We start from the raw sequence: 12040 nt of genomic DNA on the forward strand, positions 1-12040 counted from the left end.
CAGGACGCCGCTCACCTACATCCATGCCAGGACAGCGCTCAGCACCGCTCACCTACATCCATGCCAGGACGCCGCTCACCTACATCCATGCCAGGACGGCGCTCACCTACATCCATGCCAGGACGGCGCTCACCTACATCCATGCCAGGACGGCGCTCACCTACATCCATGCCAGGACGGCGCTCACCTACATCCATGCCAGGACGGCGCTCACCTACATCCATGCCAGGACGCCGCTCACCTACATCCATGCCAGGACGGCGCTCAGCACCGCTCATCTACATCCCTGCCAGGACGGCGCTCACCTACATCCATGTCAAGACGGCGCTCGCCTACATCCATGCCAGGACGGCGCTCGCCTACATCCATGCCAGGACGGCGCTCACCTACATCCATACCAGGACAGCGCTCAGCACCGCTCACCTACATCCATGCCAGGACGGCGCTCACCTACATCCATGCCAGGACGGCGCTCACCTACATCCATGCCAGGACGGCACTCACCTACATCCACCATGCCCGGACAGCACTCACCTACATCCATGCCAGGACGGCGCTCAGCACCGCTCACCTACATCCATGCCAGGACGGCGCTCACCTACATCCATGCCAGGACGGCGCTCACCTACATCCATGCCAGGACGGCGCTCACCTACATCCATGCCAGGACACCGCTCACCTACATCCATGCCAGGACGGCACTCACCTACATCCATGCCAGGACGGCACTCACCTACATCCATGCCATGACGGCGCTCAGCACCGCTCACCTACATCCATGCCAGGACGGCGCTCACCTACATCCATGCGAGGACGCCGGTCACCTACATCCATGCCAGGACAGCGCTCAGCACCGCTCACCTACATCCATGCCAGGACGGCGCTCACCTACATCCATGCCAGGACGCCGGTCACCTACATCCATGCCAGGACAGCGCTCAGCACCGCTCACCTACATCCATGCCAGGACACCGCTCACCTACATCCATGCCAGGAAGCCGCTCACCTACATCCATGCCAGGACGCCGCTCACCTACATCCATGCCAGGACGCCGCTCACCTACATCCATGCCAGGACAGCACTCACCTACATCCATGCCAGGACAGCGCTCAGCACCGCTCACCTACATCCATGCCAGGACGCCGCTCACCTACATCCATGCCAGGACGGCGCTCACCTACATCCATGCCAGGACGGCGCTCACCTACATCCATGCCAGGACGGCGCTCACCTACATCCATGCCAGGACGGCGCTCACCTACATCCATGCCAGGACGGCGCTCAGCACCGCTCACCTACATCCATGCCAGGACGCCGCTCACCTACATCCATGCCAGGACGGCGCTCAGCACCGCTCATCTACATCCCTGCCAGGACGGCGCTCACCTACATCCATGTCAGGACGGCGCTCGCCTACATCCATGCCAGGACGGCGCTCGCCTACATCCATGCCAGGACGGCGCTCACCTACATCCATGCCAGGACAGCGCTCAGCACCGCTCACCTGCATCCATGCCAGGACGGCGCTCACCTACATCCATGCCAGGACGGCGCTCACCTACATCCATGCCAGGACGGCACTCACCTACATCCACCATGCCAGGACAGCACTCACCTACATCCATGCCAGGACGGCGCTCAGCACCGCTCACCTACATCCATGCTAGGACGCCGGTCACCTACATCCATGCCAGGACAGCGCTCAGCACCGCTCACCTACATCCATGCCAGGACAGCGCTCAGCACCGCTCACCTACATCCATGCCAGGACGGCGCTCACCTACATCCATGCCAGGACACCACTCACCTACATCCATGCCAGGAAGCCGCTCACCTACATCCATGCCAGGACAGTGCTCACCTACATCCATGCCAGGACGCCGCTCACCTACATCCATGCCAGGACACCACTCACCTACATCCATGCCAGGAAGCCGCTCACCTACATCCATGCCAGGACACCACTCACCTACATCCATGCCAGGACGCCGCTCACCTACATCCATGCCAGGACAGCGCTCAGCACCGCTCACCTACATCCATGCCAGGACGCCGCTCACCCACATCCATGCCAGGATAGCGCTCAGCACCGCTCACCTACATCCATGCCAGGACGGCACTCACCTACATCCATGCCAGGACGGCGCTCAGCACCGCTCACCTACATCCATGCCAGGACGGCGCTCACCTACATCCATGCGAGGACGCCGGTCACCTACATCCATGCCAGGACAGCGCTCAGCACCGCTCACCTACATCCATGCCAGGACGGCGCTCACCTACATCCATGCCAGGATGCCGGTCACCTACATCCATGCCAGGACAGCGCTCAGCACCGCTCACCTACATCCATGCCAGGACACCGCTCACCTACATCCATGCCAGGAAGCCGCTCACCTACATCCATGCCAGGACGCCGCTCACCTACATCCATGCCAGGACGCCGCTCACCTACATCCATGCCAGGACAGCACTCACCTACATCCATGCCAGGACAGCGCTCAGCACCGCTCACCTACATCCATGCCAGGACGCCGCTCACCTACATCCATGCCAGGACGGCGCTCACCTACATCCATGCCAGGACGGCGCTCACCTACATCCATGCCAGGACGGCGCTCACCTACATCCATGCCAGGACGGCGCTCACCTACATCCATGCCAGGACGGCGCTCAGCACCGCTCACCTACATCCATGCCAGGACGCCGCTCACCTACATCCATGCCAGGACGGCGCTCAGCACCGCTCATCTACATCCCTGCCAGGACGGCGCTCACCTACATCCATGTCAGGACGGCGCTCGCCTACATCCATGCCAGGACGGCGCTCGCCTACATCCATGCCAGGACGGCGCTCACCTACATCCATGCCAGGACAGCGCTCAGCACCGCTCACCTACATCCATGCCAGGACGGCGCTCACCTACATCCATGCCAGGACGGCGCTCACCTACATCCATGCCAGGACGGCACTCACCTACATCCACCATGCCAGGACAGCACTCACCTACATCCATGCCAGGACGGCGCTCAGCACCGCTCACCTACATCCATGCTAGGACGCCGGTCACCTACATCCATGCCAGGACAGCGCTCAGCACCGCTCACCTACATCCATGCCAGGACAGCGCTCAGCACCGCTCACCTACATCCATGCCAGGACGGCGCTCACCTACATCCATGCCAGGACACCACTCACCTACATCCATGCCAGGAAGCCGCTCACCTACATCCATGCCAGGACAGCGCTCACCTACATCCATGCCAGGACGCCGCTCACCTACATCCATGCCAGGACACCACTCACCTACATCCATGCCAGGAAGCCGCTCACCTACATCCATGCCAGGACACCACTCACCTACATCCATGCCAGGACGCCGCTCACCTACATCCATGCCAGGACAGCGCTCAGCACCGCTCACCTACATCCATGCCAGGACGCCGCTCACCCACATCCATGCCAGGATAGCGCTCAGCACCGCTCACCTACATCCATGTCAGGACGGCGCTCACCTACATCCATGCCAGGACGCCGCTCACCTACATCCATGCCAGGACGCCGCTCACCTACATCCATGCCAGGACGCCGCTCACCTACATCCATGCCAGGACAGCGCTCACCTACATCCATGCCAGGACGGCACTCACCTACATCCATGCCAGGACGCCGCTCACCTACATCCATGCCAGGACAGCGCTCAGCACCGCTCGCCTACATCCATGCCAGGACGCCGCTCACCTACATCCATGCCAGGACGGCGCTCAGCACCGCTCATCTACATCCCTGCCAGGACGGCGCTCACCTACATCCATGTCAAGACGGCGCTCGCCTACATCAATGCCAGGACGGCGCTCGCCTACATCCATGCCAGGACGGCGCTCACCTACATCCATGCCAGGACAGCGCTCAGCACCGCTCACCTACATCCATGTCAAGACGGCGCTCGCCTACATCCATGCCAGGACGGCGCTCACCTACATCCATGCCAGGACGCCGGTCACCTACATCCATACCAGGACAGCGCTCAGCACCGCTCACCTACATCCATGCCAGGACGCCGCTCACCTACATCCATGCCAAGACACCACTCACCTACATCCATGCCAGGAAGCCGCTCACCTATATCCATGCCAGGACGCCGCTCACTTACATCCATGCCAGGACAGCGCTCAGCACCGCTCACCTACATCCATGCCAGGACGCCGCTCACCCACATCTATGCCAGGACAGCGCTCAGCACCGCTCACCTACATCCATGCCAGGACGGCGCTCACCTACATCCATGCCAGGACGACGCTCACCTACATCCATGCCAGGACAGCACTCACCTACATCCATGCCAGGACAGCACTCACCTACATCCATGCCAGGACGGCGCTCACCTACATCCATGCCAGGACGACGCTCACCTACATCCATGCCAGGACGCCGCTCACCTACATCCATGCCAGGACGTCGCTCACCTACATCCATGCCAGGAAGGCGCTCACCTACATCCATGCCAGGACGCCGCTCACCTACATCGATGCCAGGACGGCGCTCACCTACATCCATGCCAGGACGGCGCTCACCTACATCCATGCCAGGGCGGCACTCACCTACATCCATGCCAGGACGGCGCTCACCTACATCCATGCCAGGACGGCGCTCACCTACATCCATGCCAGGACGGCACTCACCTACATCCATGCCAGGACGCCACTCACCTACATCCATGCCAGGACAGCACTCACCTACATCCATGCCAGGACGGCACTCACCTACATCCATGCCAGGACAGCACTCACCTACATCCATGCCAGGACGGCACTCACCTACATCCATGCCAGGACGGCACTCACCTACATCCATGCCAGGACAGCACTCACCTACATCCATGCCAGGACGCCACTCACCTACATCCATGCCAGGACGGGGCTCACCTACATCCATGCCAGGACAGCGCTCACCTACATCCATGCTAGGACGGGACTCGCCTACATCCATGCCAGGACAGCGCTCACCTACATCCATGCCAGGATGCCGCTCACCTACATCCATGCCAGGACAGCGCTCACCTACATCCATGCCAGGACACCGCTCACCTACATCCATGCCAGGACAGCGCTCACCTACATCCATGCCAGGACGGCGCTCACCTACATCCATGCCAGGACGGCGCTCACCTACAACCATACCAGGACAGCGCTCAGCATCGCTCACCTACATCCATGCCAGGACGGCGCTCACCTACATCCATGCCAGGACGGCGCTCAGCACCGCTCACCTACATCCATGCCAGGACGGCGCTCAGCACCGCTCACCTACATCCACGCCAGGACGGCGCTCACCTACATCCATGCCAGGACGGCACTCACCTACATCCATGCCAGGACACCGCTCACCTACATCCATGCCAGGACGGCATTCACCTACATCCATGCCAGGACGGGGCTCACCTACATCCATGCCAGGACGCCGCTCACCTACATCCATGCCAGGATGGCGCTCAGCACCGCTCACCTACATCCATGCCAGGATGCCGCTCAGCACCGCTCACCTACATCCATGCCAGGATGGCGCTCGGCACCGCTCACCTGCACATGGTGTGGTTGGCGGAGACGTAGCTGTGCGGAGAGTAGGACAAGCTGAAGTTCAGGTATCCTTCCAGGCGGCTGTCGTACTCGTATTGGTAGAGGAGACGCGGGAGGAAGTCGGAGGTGAAGGCGATGAGAAAAGCCTGCAATGAGGAGAGATCGGCGGCTGTCCGGATGACCGCGACATTGGCATCACACGTACCTCAATGACCGGCACCGGGGACTTACATTAATAATAACGGAAAGCTGAGACAAAGCCTCCAGAATCAGAAACCAGACCCCGATGTGTTGTGCTCGCTCCGCCACCGGCCGCCGATATTCACACACAAACTTCTGAGCATCAAGGCGAATTTCAACCCAGTTATTCAGCAGGGCGAAGAGAGGAGCCAGCGGGAAGGCAGCCACGAAAATGGTGATAAAGCCGAACTGTATGACTGAGACACAGAGAAAAGCGGCTGCTCAGAGACACCACAAGACGAGCGCCGACCCACGGCAGGTCCTGTACCGGCTAAGTGGCCATCGTGACTAGTGATGGGTGAATCCGCACATACCCAGGATCAGTGAGTCCTGTACCGGCTGAGTGGCCATCGTGACTAGTGATGGGTGAGTCCAAACATACCCGGGATCAGTGAGTCCTGTACCGGCTGAGTGGCCATCGTGACTAGTGATGGGTGAATCCGCACATACCCGGGATCAGTGAGTCCTGTACCGACTGAGTGGCCATTGTGACTAGTGATGGGTGAGTCCAAACATACCCGGGATCAGTGAGTCCTGTACCGGCTGAGTGGCCATTGTGACTAGTGATGGGTGAGTCCAAACATACCCAGGATCAGTGGATCCTGTACCGGCTGAGTGGCCATCGTGACTAGTGATGAGTGATTCCACACATACCCAGGATCAGTGAGTCCTGTACCGGCTGAATGGCCATCGTGACTAATGATGCGTGAATCCGCACAAACCCAGGATCAGTGAGTCCTGTACCGGCTGAGTGGCCATCGTGACTAGTGATGAGTGATTCCACACATACCCAGGATCAGTTAGTCCTGTACCAGCTGAGTGGCCATCGTGACTAGTGATGGGTGAGTCCAAACATACCCGGGATCAGTGAGTCCTGTACCGGCTAAGTGGCCATCGTGACTAGTGATGAGTGATTCCACACATACCCACGATCAGTGGATCCTGTACCGCCTGAGTGGCCATCGTGACTAGTGATGCGTCAATCCGCACATACCCAGGATCAGTGGATCCTGTACCGGCTGAGTGGCCATCATGGCTAGTGATGGTTGAATTCAAACATACCCAGGATCAGTGAGTCCTGTACCGGCTGAGTGGCCATCGTGACTAGTGATGAGTGAATCCGCACATACCCAGGATCAGTGAGTCCTGTACCGGTTGAGTGGCCATCGTGACTAGTGATGGGTGAGTCCAAACATACCCAGGATCGGTGGGTCCTGTACCGGCTGAGTGGCCATCGTGACTAGTGATGGGTAAGTCCGCTGATATGGGGACCCGAATATTGTGCCTTAAAATTGTGGTAGAAGGGGCTAGGGGGATTAGAGCAGGACATTACACTTTCCAAGTCTCTGGCGCGGCTGTAACTGCTTCGGGGACCCCTCATTAACCCTCATACATATTCACTGCTTTCCCCGCCCATCGGCAGTCCCGGCTTCTGTGATTGGTTGGAATCACAGACGCTGTGTGCGTCTCTATAGTGGTGTAAAAAAAAATAAATAGATAAACTGGTGTAGGGTCCCCCCTTATTATGATACCCAGCACAGATAAAGTCACGGCTACAGGCTGTAGCCCCCAGCCCTGCACTTATCTTGGCTGTGTATGAAAGTATGATGAACCGCATGCAGATTTTTTATTATTTAAATAAATACATTTAAAAAACAGCGTGCGGTCCCCCCCAATTTTGATACCCAGCCATAATAAAACCGACAGCTGGGGGCTGGTATTCTCGGCTTGGAGAGTCCCATGGTTATTGCCCCCCTTGCCTTAAAATATTAGCCAGCAGCTGTCCAAGATTGTCGCGTCCATTAGATGCGACAATCCCAGCACTTTACCCAGCTCTTCCCGATTGCCCTGGTGCGGTGGCAATCGGGGTAGTATAACAGGCTAATTACAGCTCACAGCTGCCACTAAGCCCTAGATTAGTAATGGGAGGCATCTATGAGACCCCCCATTACTAATCTGTAAGTGATAAGAAACCCCACCACTATAGGGACACAGACAGCGTGTGTGATTCCAACCAATCACAGACGCTGTCAAAGTTAGGGGGCGCGGTCTGACTACAACAAATCACAGCCGCCGGGACTGCCGGTGGGCGGGGGAAGCAGTGAATATGTATGAGGGTTAATGACTGGCCCTGGTAGTAGTGTTACAGCCACGCGGGACACTCGGAATTATAACGCTCCTGTTTATTCCTATTTTCTTTCTTTTTCCTTAATTTTTTTTTATTATCCCGGTGGCCAAATCCAAATAATTACCCACAGTTCCCTGAGAAGTCCAGGCCCGGGTCCAGGCACGAATACTAGGTATCCAGTAGGGATCCTGAAGCTTACAGCCCGGGTTCACCCATCACTAATTGTGCCATGTGATGGTTATGGACAGGCGGCAGATGACGACTTCCCCATAGTAGGGTGGTGCCTTTACCCCACCCGCCATATTGTAGGACCCTGGCCTAATACTCACCCATCTCTAGGTACTCCTCAAAGAGACCCTCACATTCAATCAGCTCATAGTCCTCCTCCCAACGCTGAGGTTCCTCCAAGATCTGGTCACCCCGCACCTTGGCCAGCTGCCTCCGCTGACGCCAGGACTTCACTTTACTGTCCAGAGATATCAGAGAGGGAGGTACGTAGAGTGCATAAGTGAGTACACCCCCTGTATGATCAGTACATATATACAGTAAATATAGATAGAGAGAGCCCAGCATACGTGAGTACACCCATTGTATGATCAGTACATCGTATACAGTATATATATAGAGAGTGCATAAGTGAGTACACCCCCTGTATGATCAGTACATATATACAGTATATATATATATATATATATATATATATATATAGAGTGCATAAGTGAGTACACACCCTGTATGATCAGTACATCGTATACAGTATATATACAAAGTGCCCAGCATAAGTGAGTACACCCCCTGTATGATCAGTACATATATACAGTATACATATAGAGTGCCCAGCATAAGTGAGTACACCCATTGTATGATCAGTACATATATACAGTATATATATAGAGAGAGAGTGCCCAGTATAAGTGAGTGCACCCCCTGTATGATCAGTACATCGTATACAGTATAGAGAGAGAGAGCCCAGCATAAGTGAGTACACCCATTGTATGATCAGTACATCAGATACAGTATATATATACATACACATACACAGAGAAAAAGAGAGAGACCAGCATAAGTGAGTACACCCCCTGTATGATCAGTACAATATCTATATATATATATATATATATATATATATATATATATAGATATAGAGAGAGAGAGAGACACAGAGAGACCAGCATAAGTGAGTACACCCATTGTATGATCAGCACATATATATATATATATATATATATATACATATATAGAGAGAGAGAGAGAGAGTGCCCAACATAAGTGAGTACACCCCCTGTATGATCAGTACATTACATACAGCGCCTTGCAAAAGTATTCAGCCCCTTGAATTTTTCACCCTTTTCCCACATTTCAGGCTTCAAACATAAAGATAAAATGTGAATGTTCTGGAGAAGAATCTACAAGTGACACAATTGTGAAGAGGAAGGAAATTTATTGCTTATTTTACACTTTTATAAACAATAAATAACTGTAAATTGGTGCGTGCAATATTATTCATCCCCTTTACGTTCAGTGCAGAAACTCCCTCCAGAAGGTGATTGAGGGTCTCTGAATGATGCAATGTTGTCCTAAATGACTGATGATGATAAATATAAGCCCCTGTGTGTAACAAGTCTCCGTATAATGCCCCTGCTCTGTGATAGTCTCATGTTCTGTGTAAAGCGCAGAGAGCATCATGAAGACCAAGGAACACAACAGACAGGTCCATGATACTGTTGTGGAGACGTTTAAAGCCGGATTTGGTTACAAAAAGATTTCCACAACTTTACACATCCCAAGAAGCCCTGTGCAAGCGATCATATAGAAATGGAAGGAGCATCATACCACTGCAAATCTACCAAGACCCGGCCGTCCATCCAAACTGTCATCTCACACAAGGAGAGGACTGATCAGATGCAGCCAAGAGGCCCATGATCCCTCTGGATGATCTGCAGAGATCTACAGCTGAGGGGGGAGAGTCTGTCCATAGCACAACAATCAGTCTACACTGCACAAATCTGGCCTTTATGGAAGAGTGGCGAGAAGAAAGCCATTTCTCACAGATATCCATAAAAAGTGTTGTGTAAAGTTTCCACAAGCCACCGGAGACCACAAACATGTGGAAGAAGGGGCTCTGCTCAGAGGAAACCAAAATCACACTATATGGGCACAATGCCAAACGATAAAAGCAACACAGCTCATCACCCTGAACACACCATCCCCACTGTCAAACATGGTGGAGGCAGCATCATGGTTTGGGCCTGCTTTTCTTCAGCAGGGACAGGGAAGATGGTAAAATTGATGGGAAGATGGATGGAGCCAAATACAGGACCATTCTTGAACAAAACCTGTTGGAGTCTGCAAAAGACCTGAGACTGGGACGGAGATTTGTCTTCCAATGATCCCAAACATAAAGCAAAATCTACAATGGAATGGTTCACAAATAACCGTATCCAGGTGTTAGAATGGCCAAGTCACAGTCCAGACCTGAACCCAATCGAGAACCTGTGGAAAGAGCTGAAAACTGCTGTTCACAAACACCTCCATCCAACCTCACTCAGCTGCAGCTGTTTACAAAGGAAGAATGGGCGAGAATTTCACCTCTCCATGTGCAAAACTGATAGACACATCCCCCAAGAGACTGCAGTTGTAATCGCAGCCAAAAGGGGGCGCCACAAAGGATTCACTTACAGGGGGTGAATAATATTGCACACCACAATTTACAGGTATTTATTATAAAAGTGTAAAATAAGCAATAAATTTCCTTCATCTTCACAATTGTGTCACTTGTAGATTCTTCACCAGAACATTCACATTTTATCTTTATGTCTGAAGCCGGAAATGTGGAAAAGGGTGAAAAATTCAAGGGGGTGAATACTTACACAAGGCACTGTATATACTGTATATTGCTCAGCATAAATGAGTGCACCCCCTGTATTTTCAGTCTCTCTGGCTGCTCCCCTGGGGTCTCTCCGGGACTTCGGCTGCTCCCCTGGGGTCTCTCCAGGACTTCGGCTTCTCCCCTGGGGTCTCTCCGGGACTTCGGCTGCTCCCCTGGGGTCTCTCCGGGACTTCGGCTGCTCCCCTGGGGTCTCTCCGGGACTTCGGCTGCTCCCCTGGGGTCTCTCCAGGACTTCGGCTGCTCCCCTGGGGTCTCTCGCGGACTTCGGCTGCTCCCCTGGGGTCTCTCGCGGACTTCGGCTGCTCCCCTGGGGTCTCTCCGGGACTTCGGCTGCTCCCCTGGGGTCTCTCCAGGACTTCAGCTGCTCCCCTGGGGTCTCTCCGGGACTTCGGCTGCTCCCCTGGGGTCTCTCGCGGACTTCGGCTGCTCCCCTGGGGTCTCTCGCGGACTTCGGCTGCTCCCCTGGGGTCTCTCCAGGACTTCGGCTTCTCCCCTGGGGTCTCTCCGGGACTTCGGCTGCTCCCCTGGGGTCTCTCCGGGACTTCGGCTGCTCCCCTGGGGTCTCTCCGGGACTTCGGCTGCTCCCCTGGGGTCTCTCCGGGACTTCGGCTGCTCCCCTGGGGTCTCTCCGGGACTTCAGCTGCTCCCCTGGGGTCTCTCCAGGACTTCGGCTGCTTCCCTGGGGTCTCTCCAGGACTTCGGCTGCTCCCCTGGGGTCTCTCCAGGACTTCGGCTGCTCCCCTGGGGTCTCTCCAGGACTTCGGCTGCTCCCCTGGGGTCTCTCCAGGACTTCGGCTGCTCCCCTGGGGTCTCTCCAGGACTTCGGCTGCTTCCCTGGGGTCTCTCCGGGACTTCGGCTGTTTCCCTGGGGTCTCTCCAGGACTTCGGCTGCTCCCATGGGGTCTCTCCAGGACTTCGGCTGCTTCCCTGGGGTCTCTCCGGGACTTCGGCTGCTCCCCTGGGGTCTCTCCAGGACTTCGGCTGCTCCCATGGGGTCTCTCCAGGACTTCGGCTGCTCCCCTGGGGTCTCTCCAGGACTTCGGCTGCTCCCATGGGGTCTCTCCAGGACTTCGGCTGCTCCCCTGGGGTCTCTCCAGGACTTCGGCTGCTCCCATGGGGTCTCTCCAGGACTTCGGCTGCTCCCATGGGGTCTCTCCAGGACTTCGGCTGCTCCCCTGGGGTCTCTCCAGGACTTCGGCTGCTC

At 55.6% G+C, this 12040-nt stretch overlaps 1 protein-coding gene across 3 annotated transcripts in view; it reads right to left on the bottom strand.

Moving 5' to 3' along the window:
• ANO7 (anoctamin 7) overlaps positions 1 to 12040 on the bottom strand; it is a 154736-nt gene that overhangs the window by 41590 nt on the left and 101106 nt on the right. For all 3 annotated transcript variants that reach the window (XM_075327885.1, XM_075327886.1, XM_075327884.1), the window contains exons 19-21: positions 8276 to 8412; positions 5810 to 6015; positions 5582 to 5724 (exon numbers count right to left, since the gene is read on the bottom strand). In XM_075327885.1, coding sequence (XP_075184000.1) covers positions 5582 to 5724; positions 5810 to 6015; positions 8276 to 8412 — 486 coding nt within the window. The remainder of the gene's footprint in view (positions 1 to 5581; positions 5725 to 5809; positions 6016 to 8275; positions 8413 to 12040) is intronic.

Source organism: Anomaloglossus baeobatrachus, chromosome 11 (assembly GCF_048569485.1).
Source record: "Anomaloglossus baeobatrachus isolate aAnoBae1 chromosome 11, aAnoBae1.hap1, whole genome shotgun sequence".
Classification (NCBI taxonomy): Eukaryota; Metazoa; Chordata; class Amphibia; order Anura; family Aromobatidae; genus Anomaloglossus; species Anomaloglossus baeobatrachus.